The 19,202-nt window shown below is 40.6% G+C and overlaps 1 protein-coding gene across 1 annotated transcript in view; it reads left to right on the top strand.

Annotated features, from left to right (window-relative positions):
• Positions 1–19,076, top strand: part of map3k5 (mitogen-activated protein kinase kinase kinase 5) — a 94,238-nt gene extending 75,162 nt beyond the window's left edge. Inside the window, exons 18-30 of the mRNA XM_084001052.1 lie at positions 1,217–1,322; positions 4,008–4,165; positions 6,678–6,855; positions 8,081–8,098; positions 9,070–9,247; positions 10,215–10,383; positions 10,982–11,167; positions 12,994–13,099; positions 14,018–14,261; positions 14,968–15,080; positions 16,500–16,615; positions 16,913–16,989; positions 17,902–19,076. Coding sequence (XP_083857178.1) covers positions 1,217–1,322; positions 4,008–4,165; positions 6,678–6,855; positions 8,081–8,098; positions 9,070–9,247; positions 10,215–10,383; positions 10,982–11,167; positions 12,994–13,099; positions 14,018–14,261; positions 14,968–15,080; positions 16,500–16,615; positions 16,913–16,989; positions 17,902–17,962 — 1,710 coding nt within the window. The 3' untranslated portion in view covers positions 17,963–19,076. The remainder of the gene's footprint in view (positions 1–1,216; positions 1,323–4,007; positions 4,166–6,677; positions 6,856–8,080; positions 8,099–9,069; positions 9,248–10,214; positions 10,384–10,981; positions 11,168–12,993; positions 13,100–14,017; positions 14,262–14,967; positions 15,081–16,499; positions 16,616–16,912; positions 16,990–17,901) is intronic.
• Positions 19,077–19,202: the final 126 nt, after the last annotated feature.

Raw genomic sequence — 19,202 nt, 5'->3', positions numbered from 1 at the left:
AGCTACATTACGGAGGCTCATGGGATTTCCTCAAACTCATCAAATACACAATCCAACAACTCCAAAACGCTCTGGTGGACAAGTTGTGACCTGCACATTCACCACGCTATGAGATAATAACAGAACGTTACTAGACAGAGTTGTTTTCAAGGTAAATTCATGCAAAACCGCTGATGTGCGTTCCTGTTAGGAGCAGTTTTTCATCAGCAGTCTCTGCATTTGTCTCGAAAACAACTCTGTCCGTAACGTTCTGTTATTATCTCATAGCGTGGTGAATGTGCAGGTCACAACTTGTCACCAGAGTGTTTTGGAGTTGCCAAAATGTTGAACTATCCTTTTAAGTTTCTCTGTGACATACATATAAAGTATGTCTAATATATTCAAGAAAACAACCATGACGTCATCTGATTGCATGCATATCTGTAGAAGCAGATGTCTGTGTGTCCTGCTATTTAATTTATGCCATTTACGCTTGAACAGAAAAATTTATAGTGGAAAACAAATTAACATAAGAAGAAACAATTCATCCACCCACCCACAGATTATTAATACGCTCCATGAAAACGAGCTGACACCGACTCTCACTGATGTTTTTGACACTTCTCGCCCCTCGGAGACAAGAGCTAAAACTTTCACCCTGAAGCTTCACACTCACTGTTTGTTTTCGCTCCGTCAGCCGCGGCGGATCTCTGCGCTCACCAAATTGGATTTGGTGTGAACACATTCCAGGAGCGACGCAGCTGCTGCAGTATTTTAGTATTTTCTTTACAGCTCATTGGCTGCAACAGTGATCCTGACTTCCCCTTTTTATTTATGAAGTATAGGACCCCCTGCCTCCCCCTCCACACACACACACAGACACACACCTCCCTCCTCTGTGTTATCTCACTTACAACAAACAGACACTGATAAAGCCTCCATCACTGACGGTCATTAGGGAGAACGTCGTCTTCCCCGAGCGTCCACCTGACTTAACAACGCTGTCATATAAGCATCATTAGCAGCACATAAATGTTAATCACCTTGTTTTGTCTGAGAGGTCATCCCCCCTCCCCCCTCCTCCTCTCCCCCCCTTCTCCTCTTCCTCCTCTTGCTGTTTCTTGCTTCACTTTATCACATTATCTCGATACCATCACGGTCTAGGAATTTAAGAGGCTACGTGGGTGTGTCTGGTCTCACAGAGCGTCTCCCTCTTTCTCTCTCTTTCTATCTGCAGGGCGATAACGTTCTCATCAACACCTACAGCGGCGTCCTGAAGATTTCAGACTTCGGCACATCCAAGAGATTAGCTGGGATCAACCCCTGCACCGAGACCTTCACAGGTACAGAACGCTCCGAACCAGGGCCGGCCCAAACCTCCACGGGGCCCTAAGCAAGAAGTTTATTTTTGGACCCTCTATTACTGCCAATAGTACTGGTTATGGATTATAATAATACTACTAATACCTGTATTTATATAGCAGCTTTAAAAACACAAGTTTACAAAGTGCTTCATAAAACAATATAGAAGAGACAAGTCACAAATGCCATAAAACCATAAGAGGTGGACTGCCCAAGTGATAGAGCAACAATGTCAATACAAGAACCCAACAACAAATTGAGACCAGGAAGACTCAACTTAGAGTGCAGGATGCTGTTAGAAATAAATAAAATAATTAAATGGGGGGTATACATGAAAAAAACAAATAAAATGAGATACAAACGTATTTCATTTTTCTAATCGGTTCATCACGAATCATCATAGCCTGGCATGTTTTTACCTGTCTATGGTTTTTAATCTGAAATGGTATCAAATTCAACTAAAAGTGCAGCCTGGGGTTGATTTAGACTTACAGTAATATTCAAATTTATATAGTACTGAGTGGGATACTGAATGTCATTGGATACTGAATGTCATTTAGGCCTACAACTAAAACTAACAAAATAAACCAATAGACAATGCATTCACTGTTCACTCACTCATCTGCTTTTTTTTTATTTTTTTATTTTTGTATGTGTATATACTGTATTTTATTATTTCGAAATGCAAAACAAAATAAGGCACAATCTCAGTTTGTATCTTCATTTGTAGATAACATAAACAAGTTGAAGTACCAAAAACAACACAAAAGCATAATCATACATTCAAAACATAAATACAATAGATCGATCACTTGTCCCACTTCATTAATTACCCTTCATTCCATTGTTAGAAAAAAAGAGAAAATGAAAAAAACTATGGGTCGACAAAAAAGTTAATTGCCCTTTGAGGTCCCCCCAATGGTCATGAGGCCCTAAACAGCTGCTTAGTTCGCTCATGCCTTGGGCCGACTTTGCTCCGAACCCACTGACGGATGCATCAGACCTCCACTTATCTGATAAATTCACCAGAAATAGACTTATTTCACGGAAGCACTAAAGGGCTAAAGTTTGCTCAACTCAAAGCTGAGCAGCGAGGAAACCCCCACACACAGGTAAGACGTTCATCTGGCTGCCACCACGTCTCGCCGCTCCTTAACCCCGTGTAGGTGATACCACTGGGAAAAGCTGACTGCTGCTATTCACAGACGTTTGGCTCTCGCCGTCGGGCGTCTGTGGGTTTGTGCCCCGGGTCGCTGCGGCCAATCGCATTGACCTCCCTCCCTGCGTTAGATCATGTGGCGGCTGATTGGAGCAGACAGGGACTTACCCTGAACGGTGGAGCTCTTGCAGGAAACTGGGCTACTCCTTTTTATAGCCCAGGCCCTGCTATAAATGTGTCGCTGTCTGTTTTTAGCTCAAGTACACGGGCCTCTAAAAGCAGCAAAACACGCAGGCAAGAGGGGCTATTATTAGAACAAAAGAGTCCTTTCAATGGAGGCTGAAAATGTTAGTGTGGACTGAGCTGTGATTATATGACAGCAGCACAGAGGCTCTTTGCTGTTACACACACTCGGCCATAAGCCCCATTAAAGCCTTTTGTAACCCGCTTGGTCATTTTTTAAGATCTGTGTCATCACCTCAGGACACATGCGACATATAATTAGGCCTAATGTAAGCTGTTTTTAGCTTCTACATCAGTTTCTTTCTCACACTCTTAACACTCGTAATTTTCATGTAATGGATGATAATCTCAAGGTTTTTGTGCAGCTATTATTTCATCCTTTGTGTCGTATGTGGAGCTGCTGCTGAGACGGTTGGACACAAAATGCACAAATGTTCATGTAGACTGAAAGGCATTAAAATTACTCAATGACAAACTTATCCTGCACATTTTTTACACAGTAATTCAGTCAATAATTAGCTAATTGATTAAGTATGAGGTGCCATTTGTAACTTTTAATGGCTAACGTTAGCATTAACAGCTGTCTACTTCAGCCATTGTTGTATTTATAAGACAATAAGTTGTAATTCACTAAGTAAGCAGCTACTTCAGAGCAAACTGGGCGCTACAGTGACTCGGTATCGGAAAGTGTCGAAACGGTCGACCACTCGGTGTGAGGCTAGCTGATTAGCATGCAAACTTCAGTAGATGAAGAAGTGATGGAAATGGAAAGTAAAACAAACAAAAGAGTTGTTTTCAACCTCATCTGTTGATGATTAAAAGTATGAAGTTTGATGCAGAAGTCACAGCCAACCCCATTTATTCAGCTGTTAATGCTAACGTTAGCTATGTAGCAGTAGGAAAATGTTCAAATAGCTACTTTAAAGACAGAGTTTCAAAGCTAAGAAAGTTTGGGTTCACAATTAGATAAAAAAAAATCAAAAGAGATTATACTGTTATTATATGAACTGTTTCAAATCAGCCAGTTAGCTTAAGAGAAACAGTCTGGGTTTGTCCACATGGTACAAATCCACACTTTGACCATGAAACAAATGAAAATGTTAAAGTTTATGTCCCCAAAAAGCAAAAATATTGCTTTAATATCAACCTCAAATAAACCTAAAACCATTAAGATGAATTATGAAAGCCCCTGCTGAATAACTGAAACCACTCCATGTCATCTTAAGTCTATAATAATTATCTTGTTTTTTGTGTTGTTTCTCAGGGACGCTACAGTACATGGCTCCTGAAATTATCGACAAAGGTCCTCGGGGTTACGGCAAACCGGCCGACATCTGGTCTCTGGGCTGCACCATCATAGAAATGGCTACTGGGAAACCGCCGTTCTATGAGCTGGGAGAACCGCAGGCCGCCATGTTCAAGGTGAGAAGACACACCAGTGGTTTAGTTATGTACAGTATCTATCCCATCATCCCACTGGGAAACTAACTGTTATTTTTAGCGAACAAGTAGATGAACAGCTGTTTTCTGCACGGACCTCATCCAGAAGGTGTCGGTCATCCGTGGTGACGAACAGCTGTGGCTCCGCTCCGCCGTCGGAGGATGTAGTCAATTCTCATGTGGGAGAGCTGATAATTGCTTCACTGATTTATTATCAGATACTGTAAAATATGACGTAAATCACACTTTAATCTCCAAAAGCAAATCAGATATCATCTTAGTTTTATATTTTTCTTTGCAATCAATAAAAATCAAGCGCTTTGAAACTGAATTAACCTCAAATTTCTTCAGGTGCAAAGCTGATGATCCGCTTAAGGCTTCTCCTCTAATGAACATTGGGCTGTTAAAGCAAACTAAGTTAAAGGGCATTTCCAGTCGTAATCAATGTTTACCTCAGATATCAGGTCACCTACAGTATGATCAGTTCATTTCATACCATCCATACTCCCAACTGCAGCGTGTGGACGTTTCTATTCTTTTTTGTTCATTTTTTTCATTTAATTTATTTGTTTATGTGTAACGGGACTCTGCATATTCATGAACATACAATATGTATAAGTATGCCAGATTTAGCTCTAAAGTTAATTTCCATCTGTAGTCCCGTGGTTCACACTAAAACATTAGACAAGGACAAGAACAAAGCACAACATGGTACAAATACCATATATCACAATATATACAGTACAATATATCACACAGTAGCTTCAGTCAGAAGGAGCAAGGAGTAGTACAGAATTAAAATGCATTTAATCAACAGGAAGTGTCGTAAATGCTGTTAAGATTCATTAAAGTGCATCTGTTTCAAGATTGCATTCAAGAATCTATCGTTTTTTTTCAATGTTCATTCATGGGTTTGCTTCCGCATTGTTCCTTTCCGGGTCAGAGAACAAATGTCTCAGAGTCCCTCATGGCTGTCCTTCCAAAGACAGTTTGGTCCCTCTACTGTTTTGTTCTCTGTCCTGGAAAGGAACAATGTGGAAGCCGCGGTAAGTCTGAATTTTGATTTAATTTAATTGCAAAGTGAATTTTAAAATTTAAATGATGGTCAAAAAGACATTACTTGCGACCACAGAACAATTTTAAAATTAGTCCAGAGCCCTTTAATGAACATTGGAAAAAAAACCGATAGATTCTTGAACAAAAATGAATATGAACGTCCACACGCTGCAGTTGGGAGAATGGATGGTATGAACTGAACTGAACTGATCATACTGTAGGTGACCTGATATCTGAGGTAAACATTGATTACGACTGGAAATGGATGGAAATGCCCTTTAAATAGGCATTGACGATGGCAGTCAGTTAAGTAGCAGGCAACCTCAGCTCACTTTTTAATGTCTTAACTGTGGATATGACATGTTCAGGCAATGGAAAGTTAATTTTGTGCATGGGTTTTGATGTAAAATTAAGAATAATTAAGGGTCAAGCAAAGAATATGTGAACATATTAAAAGATATGTCACCAGTAAAACTGAGAAAATGTTGAATTTCAGCTTCTAGCTTTTCTTTTCCAACTCTTTCATAACAACCTGCTGTCCTCGGTTAATCCCTTCCCTCAGCTTGTGACCTTGTGAGAAAAACGCGATTGTGTAAAATAATCTTCAGCTCTGTTGTCTGGCACTTTTTATCAGTTCCCTTTTTCATGTAAATAAGAACCAGTCAGTCAGCTGTTGTGCACCTGCATTGTGTTGCCACCTGCGTGTTGTAACGTGATCGACGAGACCGGGAGAAACTCAACAACACGAAACAAGTGTTTTGTTTGAACATAAACAGTCGTGTGTAGCTCATTGAGTCAAACCCTCCAGTTTCTGATTGTGTGTGTGTGTGTTTCACTTTCTTTGAAGTGTGTTTGCTTTGCATGGAAACATAAAGTGCTGCATGCCAGTGAAACATCGCCTCCATAATATAACCATGTGTAGCCCATTAAGAGCGGTCGATATGTTTAAGGAGGCTGTCTGAAAAACATTATAGCTCTGAATCATGGGATTTTCCATACAGTGTAATTTAATTAAAGGGGGTTGTGAGTTCAAACAAGCAGGCGTGTGCCTTTCTGCACTGAATGTATACAAAGCTTAAAAGCAGAAACTGAGATGAGCTCACAGATGTAAAAAAAAGAAAAAAAAGAAAAAGTGCAATTAGCCGCCCCTTCATCTCTGAGAGGAATCTGGTGTTGTGTCTGCAGCGTCGACTTCTCACCAAATAGTTTTAACTGTTAGTCTCTTCGGTGCTCTTCACTCATCCCTGAGGAATGTCTCGAGGGAGGGGCATCTCTCCCCGCTAATCTTAAGTCAACATTCCTTATCAGCAACGACAGGAATTTCTAACCTTCTTGTTGTCATCGTGAGAGTCTCATGCTTGAACTTTGAGCAGCGTGTTGTTGCCGGTCTCACGGTTTAACACTCTGAAACTCATCTTCATCATCCTCTCTGCTGCAGGTGGGCATGTTTAAGATCCACCCAGAGATCCCCGAGTCCATGTCGCTGGAGGCCAAAGCCTTCATCCTGCGCTGCTTCGAGCCCGACCCCGACCGGCGTGCCACCGCCTTCGATCTGCTCACCGACGAGTTCCTCACAGTCACCAGCCGCAAGAAGAAGAGCAAGAGCAGCTTCACAGGTGGAGTTCAGCCTCACCTCGCTTCAGCTCAGCAGCTTCAGATGCTTTTCTGCTTTATACTTTTCTGTGGAGCCGTAGCTGCATGTTTGCTAATATTTATAATTAGGTTATTATCACATCATGGTACCTACTACCTGCCTTTTTAATTTCTGTTTTACTCATTTCTTTTTTGAGATTTATTGCTTACGGAAGTCCTGTCATACTCTGGATCTTATCAACTGCACAGCTGTTTGTCATCCTTGATTAAGTCATGTGATCTCTTTCATTTAAGATGATAATAATAATACATTTTATTTGTTGGCACCTTTCAAGGCACTCAAGTTCGCCTTACGCATAGGTAACAGAAAACATTAAAACAGTACAGTACCAAATTATACAAATAAAAATATATAACACAGGTGGCTAAACGGATGGATGAACTATTGGGATTAAAGGGAGTAGGCAGTTTTGTCTTGAGGTGGCTACCCTTAGTTAGTCCTCCTTTATAATTACCACCTGCTCCTTTATCGTCCATATGAAACATCAACACACTTTTAAAGATCCCAAGTGTTGATTCATGAGAAAAAAATATATATATTTGTAGTTTTAAGAGCCAAAAACTATCTATCTCAGTGTAGTTTTCCATCCACCTCTCTCTGCTTCTTTCTTGAGCTCCAGTAACAACAACAGGTTGATGTCAGCCAATCAGAGGAGAGGAAGCTGTGAGTCTCTCTTCTGATTTGCTGACACCAACTCATTAGAAATAGAGCAGATTTCAGGTGAAACATTAAATGAACGGTCCAGGTTGCATGGCTTAGGCTGCAGCTGCATAGAATAGTGTATGTGTGTATATATAAATAGTAAAGTTACAGAAGCCCTTAAGGCTCATTTTAAGGAACAACTCCTGAGTCCAGGCCGTGTGTGCATGTCGCAGTATCAATAAAGAACCTGGACCTGCTCTGTAATCAGAAAAGACATCTCACTTTACACAATGTGGAGCTTTAATCTCCGCCACAGTGTGGATCAGGACTTCTCTCTGGGTTTCCAGCCTGCAGCACCGATGCTATCACGAGCTTTGGCACCAGCACAAAAAATTATACAAGAATAAAAAAAAGGAAAGAAAAGAAAAGAAAAGAGAAATCTGTGGCTCCCTGTGCACTTGGAAAGATTATTCTGTCTCTCAACTCTGTTTCATCCTTGATTAACTGCTGACACGTTATGTTTTTTTTATGTGTTTCCCTCACAGCTCTGTCACCAGGGTCAGGTGAGTTATTTCACTCCCCACATTTTCCTCATTCACACATATTAACCACAAGAGAGGGCCGGCTTAATTAACTGGATGTCGGTTCCAGGAAACATCTGCCTGTTTACGGTTTTCATATTTCATCTTACCAGCGATTCCCCCTCCCTCCCTCACACGACGACTCCATGCCATTTCCAAGAACTCCGTGGAGACGTTGCACAACACAACACACAACACACAACACACAATACACGATCTCTCTCCAAATTCTTGAACGTCTTTATAATCCCTGTTTCGTAATTTATAAGAATGAGCGATTATAGTGCTGTCATTTCCCGCCAAATGCATCAAGCAGAGTCAAACAAGATGTTAAGTAGTATAAGACACCGGTTTTTCCTGTATTAAAGGGATAGTTCACCCAAAATTCAAATTTCAAGAGTCCTCCGTGGCTTCTCTGAGTTACGGGGGGGTCCACGCAGCAGTATCTGTCCATATAATGGTTGTGAATGGATACCACTTTTCTTCGTCCAAAAAGACACACCAAAAAACATCCAAATACCTCCATGCTGCTCGTCTGTAATGTCCCTCTTGTATTGAAGCCCCGACATGAGAAATTGTTCCAAAAAAAAATTAATAAGTCTATATTTTAAGCTTGTTTGTAGCGGAAGCTCCCAGTGTCTCAGTTCACTGCTCTTCCTGTGTCAGTGCAAATCTCGCGTGATTTGCACTGACCGGCGGAACAATTTCTCATGTCGGGGCTTCAATACAAGAGGGACATTACAGACGAGCACTATGGAGGTATTTGGATGTTTTTTGGTGTGTCTTTTTGGATAAAGAAAAGTGGTATCCATTCACAACCATATATGAAATTCGAATTTTGGGTGAACTATCCCTTTAAAGTCTTGATCTGCTTCAGTCTCATCACTAAACATCAGATTATCTGTGTGTATAAACCACACGTGAAGCTCAGTTTGGGTTTTTTATTTCCTCAGAGTACCTCCGCAGCATCTCGCTGCCCGTTCCCGTGGTGGTGGAGGACACCAGCAGCAGCAGCGAGTACGGCTCGGTCTCCCCTGACAACGACCTCAACACCAACCCCTTCATCTTCAAGCCCAGCGTCAAGTGCTACAGCGAGAGGGATGTCAAGGGGCCCCGGTCGCTCTTCCTCAGGTAGAACAAGTGGCTCCAGAGCATCAGGAGGTTAAACAGGGTCAGAGACACGAATCCGTTCACCTGACGGTTGATTATTATAACACACTGGGGTGAATCAGTGGTTACCAGTGTTTTTAGCTTGTGACGCCTTAAAATAAAGGAGTTTATACTTAAGATCTGAAGTTTAATGTTTCCCCTTTAATTGCCATTTCAATTTTTTCCTTATTTAATTTGAATAGAAGGGAAATTAGCTGGTTAATAATGACAAAAATAATTATAATGACAAAAAATAAGTGCTGCAGCCTAATTTTTGCAGAAATATGTGTTATTATCGTCCTTCCTTCCTGTCAATCAACTTGTGACCACACAAATGTTAGTGGTGTCATGGGTGTAAATGTTTTCGAAAGGCTGTTTAACTAATTTTTTATTTGACATATACATACACAAACCCAACAAACACAGAGGAGATGTATAATATACACAGTTACACTCGCTTATGTTCTTTTAAAGTCTTTTTTTTATTGTCTTATGGACTAGCTGAGTGAAAGTTTTGTCTAGAAAATGTTCAGTACAGAACAAAAAGTGATGTCAAATGAGGTTGAATGATTAGAGTCAAACAGGAACAGCTGCTCTGCTGTAACCTTTGATCAAAAACAGCTTTTTTTCAATCAATAACTGGTTGTGCAGCAGTGAAACGAATACAAAACAGAAATGGGATACACAATCAAAACCATTTATGAATATGTGGAATTATGAATGAAAATATAAAATCATAGATATATACTGTACAATGTATATCAAAGAAACACTGAATGGCCTAATATGGAAATTCATGTTTTTGCATTGCTGCACATTCATTTAGCTTTTGTTGCTGCAGCTAAATGAATGAAGTGGAAGCAGAGACCAGTTTATGTTTGTTTTGACACTATGTTGTCATCTGCAGGAACTTAATATTCCATTCAATTTTGTTTTGTTTCCTGCTCAGCATCCCTGTGGAGAACTTCGAGGACCACAGTGCTCCTCCGTCTCCCGATGAGAAGGACTCGGGCTTCTTCATGCTGCGTAAGGACAGCGAGAGACGAGCCACGCTGCACCACATCCTCACCGAGGACCGGGACAAGGTGGTGGCCAACCTGATGGAGGCGCTCACACAGGTCGGTGATGACGAACCCCTCCTCCCTCCTTCCTGTCATCGTTTCCCAGTGGTGGACAGTAACGGAGTAAATTTACATATCCAGAGGATTTGTAGGCTACTTTACTTGAGTATTAGATTTCTTTGGTACTTATTACTCTTACTTGAATACATTTCCAAGACAAATACTTTTACTTTTACTCGAGTTAATTTCTAGGAAGGCTGAAAAGTACTCGTTACTTTCAGGTCTGCTCTTTTTTCTTTCTTTCTTTCTAAAATCCTATTGGACACAAGCTGTGTTAGTCAAAGAAGGAAACCCTAACCCCTAAAAGCAGCACATCAGAGCAGCCGGTTTCAAAGAGTTAATTCTCAGAAACAAGAGTTAAAAGGTCCTTAAATTAATTTAGAAAAAAATATAGTAATTCATTGATGTAAAAAATAAGAGATTTACTCCTACTCTTACTTTTACTTGAAGTAAATTTAAAAGCATGTACTTTTGGATACTTAAGTACCTTTAAAAGCAAGTACTACTCTTACTCAAATACTGGGGTCGAGTTACTCTGTCCATCCCTGTCGTTTCCATCCTCACCCTCCCCCCCCTCTCTCTCACCCCCCCTCAGGGCTCGGAGGAGATGAAGCTGAAGCGCGAGCTCATCTCCACCCTCGTGGTCAGCCTGGCCGACTTCGTGCGCATGGCCGACAGGAAGATCATCGCCAACACGCTGTCGCAGCTCAAGCTGGAGCTCGACTTCGACAGCGGCGCCATCAGCCAGCTGCAGGTCGTGCTGTTCGGCTTCCAGGACGCTGTGAGTAAACGAAAACGACGCAACATTAAAGGGATAGTTCACCCAAAATTGAAATTTCACTCATTATCTACTCACCCTCGTGTCGACTAAGGGCTGGGAGAAGTTTCAGAGTCCTCCGTGGCTTCTCTGAGTTACAGGGGGTCTCGACGTAGCAGTGCATGTCCATATAACGGTTGCAAATGGATACCAACTGTCTTCGTAACAAAAAGACACACCAAAAAACATCCAAATACCTCCATGCTGCTCGTATGTAATGTCCGTCTTGTATTGAAGCCCCGAAATGCGAAATTGTTCCGAAAAAAATTAAATAAGTCTATATTTCAAGCTTGTTTTTGTAGCGTCCAAATTGGACAAACTGGGAAGAGGAGCTTCCGCTACAAAACAAGCTTGAAATATAGACTTATTTATTTTTTTTCGGGACAATTTCGCATTTCGGGGCTTCAATACAAGAGGGACATTACATACGAGCAGCATGGAGGTATTTGGATGTTTTTTGGTGTGTCTTTTTGTTACGAAGACAGTTGGTATCCATTTGCAACCGTTATATGGACATGCACTGCTACGCCGAGACCCCCTGTAACTCAGAGAAGCCACGGATAACTCTGAAACTTCTCCCAGCCCTTAGTCGACATGAGGGTGAGTAGATAATGAGTGAAATTTCAATTTTGGGTGAACTATCCCTTTAAAAAATACTCCAAACTGTTACTCTGAGACTTTATCTGCTGAGATTTTTTTGTTTTTTTTAAAATCTCTCTTGCACCTGTCGTCTGCTAGAGAAGCTGAACCAGGAGCTCTGAACACTTCAGGATGATAGTTGTCATTTCACATGAGCTGCAGCCATGTTGCTGCTGCTGCTGCTGCTCAGTGATCTGACAGATAACTGTGAAATACTTGTAACCTTTAAGCGAGGCAGTAAGAGGAGTGTAGTGTGTTTCTGTGTGTGTGTGTGGGGCTGTCAGGAGTAATTGCACATTGTTCATAAAGAGGCTGGCAGCTCCTAGAGAAGAGATGCAGTTGTGCAGATGAAATTACACGAGAGCAAGTGGTTGTTTTTGCATTAGAGACTGAGGGGAGAGATTGCGTAATCCTGCAACAACATGAAGCTCTGATGCCTCCTGTTGGTCGTCAGTGCAAACACTGTAGAACAGAGGAGGGAGGATGGAAGAAGGAGGAGGAGGAGGAGGAATTCATTCATGCAGCTGCAGAGTCATAGTTTGGTTTGTAGGGCAAAAGTTCACAAGGTCAATAAGTGGCTGAAATATGTAAGTAAGCAAAAAAATGCAGTGATATGGTGCTTTAATGACGCCTGATGGTCACTGAAGCAGAAAATAAATGAGATGAAGGAATAAAATATGTGTGAAACGACAGATACTTTTAAAAATTACTGGCAAAACTGGGTTAATTTCGTGTCTCCTCTTTGTCAGTCTCAGACTTTGTGCAGTAAGGACACTGTGTATGGTAGATTATTGATCCCATTGGTTCAGGCTACAAACTTGTTCATTGTTCATATCTTTATTTGTTTGTTTACCCTCCAACAAGAGAAAAGGGACAATGCAAGAGAGGTGTGAAAATAATGACAGTAGTTAAAAAGTGTTTATTTATTCTTCACATTTACTCTACTGTAACTTTATTTGAGAATTTATGTCTATCTATGTCTCTGCTCCCCGGTGGAGAAGTATAGGGATGTATTATACTGTTGGAATCATGTGGAATCAACAGATTATTAAAAAGAGAGGATGTAAATGTAAAATCAAGCAATAATTTGAGATGTATCCATGACTAAAACACAGTGTCATCCTGTTCTGTCTGACTCTTGACTGTTCCAGGTGAACAAAGTGCTGCGAAACCACAACATCAAGCCTCACTGGATGTTCGCTCTGGACAACATCATCCGCAAAGCTGTGCAGACGGCCATCACCATCCTGGTGCCAGGTAGCGTCTCTCTCTATATAAACGAGTTTCCGCCGTCGGTCCCCTCGGGGCGGGCAGCGCTGTCCACAGTCTGATAGATAACACTGAGCCGCGGTGATGGTTGTGTTGACCCGAGTGTGTTGGTGAAGAGCAGAGCTGCAGGAGACAGAGGGGAGTGTGGAGAAATGACAACAAAGATGTGAATATGAGACAAAATATGAGCAAAACAGCACTGTTGAGTGACAGAAGGATTCAAGTGTGAGAAGTTATAGCAGCTCTAAAGCAAAAATGACACATTTGAAATAGAAAGGATGTTTGCTTACATGCATTTTTGTATTAACCTGGATTTTTATAGATAATTATGAACATCAACGAAGCACTATGATCAATTCTAACAGTCACATGTTATGTAATCTGAAAACCACACTCTAGCATAGAAATTGCCGTATGTAGAAAATAACTTAAAAAATAATAATGCTGGTAAATGTGAGCATTTAGATCATGAATCAAAGCTGATACACATGATTAGAAAATTAATTTGGCCTAAAACTGGCAAAAACTCTAATCAGTTAATCAAATTACATGTCAGAAAAAGTGAAAAACGAACACACCCAATGACCAAAAGAGCTCTATTATATGTTAATGGCTTGTCTTATACAATGAAGTGTGCAAACTATCCAAGAGAAAAACAGCAAATCCTCACATAACGTGTGACAAGCTGAAACCAACTTCATAATTAATTTCAAACAGTCGATGAATTATCAAAGTTTTCTGTTGTTGAGCGAATCAACTTTAATTTTTCTCAGTTTTAAAGCTTCTTTTAGGATTTATTTGTCTATAATCTGATCTTTCAGCATCAGAACCAATGATGTTTTCCATATATAATCAATTTAACATCAGTGTTATTGATCACGGTTGTGTGTTGTGTGTCTGGTTCAGAGCTGAGGCCTCACTTCAGCCTGGCCTCGGAGAGCGACCCGGCCGACCAGGACGACGTCGACGACGACACCGAGCCAGAGGGAAACTCGGCCCACCAGAGCCGAGCGCCTCCGGTCGCCGCCCACGACGACACGGTTGCCACGTCGGGCGTCAGCACGCTCAGTTCCACCGTCTCACACGAGTCCCACAATGCACAGCGGTCGGTGAGCATGGAGCTGGGCCGCATGAAGCTGGAGACCAACAGGTAGGACACTGTGTCTGAGAGAAGTTAAAGGGATAGTCCAACATTTTGGCAAATTGGCCCATTGCCATAATCCCTATAGTCATAGCAGTAGGTTCTTTACCTTTAATTGTCGGTGCAAGCTATTTTTAGAATGGCGGAGCAGAGCCGTGAGCTGCTCAGAGCTACGCTATGGAGGCTAATGGGATTTCTTGGTTTCCCTCATCAAACTCATCAAATACATAATCCAACAACTCCAAAACGCTCTCGTGGACAAGTTGTGACCTGCACATTCACCACGCTATGAGATAATAATGGAACGTTACAAGACAGAGTTGTTTTAGAGGCAAATGCAGAGACTGCTTGATGAAAAACTGTCCCTGAAGGCAACACGCATCAGCGGTTTTGCATGAATTTACCTCTAAAACAACTGTTATTATCTCATAGCGTGGTGAATGTGCGGCTCGCAACTTGTCCACCAGAGCGTTTTGGAGTTGTTGGATTGTGTATTTGATGAGTTTGATGAGGGAAACCAAGAAATCCCATGAGCCTCCTATAGCGTAGCTCTGAGCAGCTCACGGCTCTGCTCTACCATTCTAAAAAATAGCTTGCACCGACAATTAAAGGTAACAAACCTACTGCTATGACTATAGGGATTATGGCAATGAGCCAATTTGCCAAAATGTTGAACTATCCTTTTAAAACTCGTGCTCTGTGTGTGTGACCTCAGGCTGCTGGAGCAGCTGCTGGAGAAGGAGCGAGAGTATCAGGCCATTCTGCAACAAGTGCTGGAGGAGAGAGAGCAGGAGATCAGACTACTGAGGCTGCGATCTGAGCCCACAGGTCTGTGATTGTCTCTGATTTAACTTTCACACTGACTGCAGGTAGAACCAGCTCTGCTCGTTCTGTGAACTCTGCAGGAGGCACGAAAACACAGAGAAACACTGAAACATTCACCTAAAGTTGCATTAGACTCATTTTCCCTGCAGCACGTTAAGTCATTTATGAACAGATCCACTTTAATCACCTGCAGGAGGAGCAGACTGTGATTCTGACTCTGACGCTTCAAATATAGATATCATTATCAATATTTGAGAATGATTACATATCAACGGTAACATCATATCACTTGATATTGATTTTTTTCCCCCCATAAAGTCAGTAAACACTCCTTATCGACAGTATGTGCAGTGCATAATGCAGTGTAACATAACAATATGTTTTAAAATTATATTATCATAAATTATAGCTGTAAACAAATCCACAAAAACTTGAATATTTAAAAAAAATAATTGTATAAAACATGCAAAGATGCAAAAAAAAATGCAGCTTAGCATTTTAATATGATCTTTCAATTGCGTATATGTAGATTCAAGCCTAATTTAAAGCAGAAGTAAGTGATATATTTGTGTTAATATAAGTCTTAAATAGTTATATCTTCCGACAGCAATCACTTACATAGAGTGTTTGGTCTGAAACACGGGTCTCTCAGTCCCTCTGCTCTGCTCTGAGCCGAAGAGAAAACATTTATCGTATCCTACAGTTTTTATCCAATGAGGAGAGGGAACGGCATGCAGGGCTGTGTGTGCAGCCAAGGAACGCCGGGAATGTGGCGACGTAGGGACGAGGACTGTTATGGTGCGTTCAAGGAAACTCGTATTTTTCCGACCGTGAAGTGGTACCAGTTCGATCTGGTACGAGTTCACCGGTCGGAAGTTACGAGTGGCCGTTATAGTGACTTTCACCGGTAAAACAGGTCGGAAAAACACGAGTGGGTTGCCTGGAACGCTACAAAGTCGTAAGTTGTGACTTGAAGCTGTAATTTACGATTTCAAAAGCCTGCCTGGAACGCAGCATTAGCGAAAACGACCGGACCACTTACTTCTGCTTTAATTAAATATTTTACCATAACCTACTTTCCTCGTACTGGATGTAAACACATTTATTTTATTTTATTGTTGGAAGGATAATTATTTAAAAATACCAATGAATGCCATGCAGCTTTCTTTATGCATATCTGCCTACATGCAGAGTATGTTTTGCTTTTATTTACATATTGTACGATTTTGAGTCAGTATCATTACAATGTGTCATGCATTAAATATTGATTAGCTACTACTACTTGATTTGCAAGACATCAGAAAAAAGTGTTTTATACGTTATCAAAAATACATGTTAGACTGTACATGACTCACTATGACATTTTTCTGACCCATGTTACAATATATAATAAATAGATGATTTCGCTCTCTCCTCTGACAGACGTCCCCCCGTCGGTCCCCGAGGATCAGTCGAGTCAGACTTCAGACAGACATGAAGACTCGGAGCTGACCGGCTGGCTGACCACGTGCGGCGCCGACCAGGACGCCATAGAAAAAGTGAGTCCTCGTCGAACACCACACACACACACAGCTGGTTGTTTGTCGTACCGTGGTGGTCGTCCTCATCAGTATTTGACTAATGTGACTTATGCATCAGCGATAAGAGCACACGGATTTACCCTTAACATGAAGTCTGGTCCACACTGTGTCTGGTGCATACTGATTCAATCACTGCATCTCATTTATCATACTCATAACATTTTTTTGGTGTGTTACAGAGTTTGTTTAGATACAATGTTTATATTCATGTAGTTTTGAGCTGAGCATCTCACTTTACCCTCTCCGTTTCCTCAGATACTGAATGAGGAGTATACGTTGAACGACATCCTCCACGATGTAACGAGAGACGACCTGAAGTGTCTAAGACTGAGGTGATTTCCTTTTCCTTGTTACTTCTGTGTTTTTATTTAGTTACGTAAATACATGATGACACTTTTACCTGTAGCCCGCTAATGCCCGGAAACACAGAGGTCTGTGTGTAACAGCATACAGAGCTCATTCATACTGTAGGTTTACTTTAGATAGACGCTTAAGATCAGGTTTAAAGGGATAGTTCAACATTTTGGCAAATTGGTCCTTTGCCATAATCCCCATAGTTTTTTAGTAGGTTCATTACCTTTAATTGTTGGTGCAAGCTCTTTTTAGAACGGCAGAGCAGAGCCACGGGCTGCTCAGAGCTACAGAACACTACGGAGGCTCATGGGATTTCTTGGTTTCCCTCATCAAACTCATCAAATACACAATCCAACAACTCCAACACGCTCTGGTGGACAAGTTGTGACCTGCACATTCACCATGCTATGAGATAATAACAGAACAATACGAGATGGAGTTAAGTAAAAACAGGTTGCACCGACAATTAAAGGTAACAAACCTACTCCTAAAACTATAGGGATTATGGCAATGGGCCATAATGCTATGCTATGCTATGCTATGCTATGCTACTGTATGCTATGCTGTCTTATCTTATTTCATATTAACTCTCAGTCAAATGTATTAAAAATGATAGAAAAGGGAGCAGACAGCAGCCAACAGACAGCAAAAATACTTCTTGCAAAACTTGTTTTTAATTGAGTTGGAATAATTTTGTTTTCAGTCCCATTTCTCTTTTTATTCCTATTATAAATATTAATTGTGGTTTAACTTTCTCAGCAATGTGTTTGGAAGAGATTGATCAATAAAGTTTTGAGAAGATATACACTTTATCAATCAAGTATAATGTATGTACTTTCAGTCTCTGCTGTATATTGTGAGCTAACGGTCTTTTCACTGTTTCCTGTCAGAGGTGGGATCCTGTGTAAACTATGGAAGGCCATCACAGACTACAGGCAGCAGCCAACCTGAGGCCTTAAGTGGCGACAACCACTCAGAGAAGCCAGGACCTTTGTCCCGATTTACTCAGTATTCTCCTCTTTACCTCAGTATTTATAAGAGCAAAGACTTTTTAAGGAGAAGAACCTGTGTTTTCACCCACCACCATGCGAGCAGAGCAGCTTTCCATTCACACATCTACAACAACATCAAATCTCCCAGTCCCGGTGTTCTTGTAGTGTTTTATAAATCTAAAACAAAGACTTTTGGATATGAGGTCATTTTGAAAGCAACAATTACTAAGAAGTGCCACTAGTTTTGTTATATCTGATGGACACAACGCCGCTTTTTTGTTTTTTGTTTTTGTTACAGGTGCATTAAAAAAAAAAAAGGAGAAAAAAAAAGACAACTTTGGTGGAAAAAAACAAGAAAATCTGTCGTTAAAATCTTGAAAACTGTCAAAAAAACATTTTTCTCCCGTCACGTTTACACAGCTGGAGACTGACTTTTTTCTAATACAAGCCTGAGATACAAAATACTACATTCAAATGCATCTGTACTAAGATTTTTATCATATCATAGGCATCTTGTCACTACTTTATTTAAATGGATTTTTAATTTAATTGTCATGGTAATCTGAAGGATGTCAGTGCATGCCCTCTTTTTTTTTTTTTTTTTATCTGTACTGAGACTTATTTAAATTGTGGATTTTTTTTCACATTTCCTTTTATAATAGGAATCTACATTTTTATTTTTCAGCAACATGTAAATATTGTGCTATAAAATTATATGTGAACAACATTTATGTACTTTAAAAAATATATTGATAAGCACCGTTCAATCTCCATGGGGACTGGAGCGAGTCTATGATGAACACGTGAAGCATAAATTGGATATTATTGTATCTTCTAGTGTCACAAATCATAGGAGGTAATATTCAGTTAGTAATTAATATAATGTCAGATCATTTGCTCTGTTTTTGTTGTTGTACACTGACAAAATTGTGTTTATCTTGCTTGTGTAGATAATATCAATCACGTGTGTTGTAATGAAATATCGAAATGCAAACAAATTTCACATGGAAGAGCCTTGACTTTTTTTTTAAACAAGATGTCAGAAATGCGGGGAAAACTAATCATGAGCAGCGTGTCCGTTTTGTTTCATATCTAAAATGATTCAAGATTTTGTGTCATATTGTTAAATAAAACTTTTCATCTTGAAACTGTGAAACAGATATTGTAGTTTTTACATCGTATGTAGTTCATACATCTGT

The sequence above is a fragment of the Trachurus trachurus genome, assembly GCF_905171665.1.
Source record: "Trachurus trachurus genome assembly, chromosome: 24".
NCBI lineage: Eukaryota > Metazoa > Chordata > Actinopteri > Carangiformes > Carangidae > Trachurus > Trachurus trachurus.
Note: the sequence above shows the minus strand (reverse complement) of the source record. Positions and strands in the feature narration are given on the sequence as shown.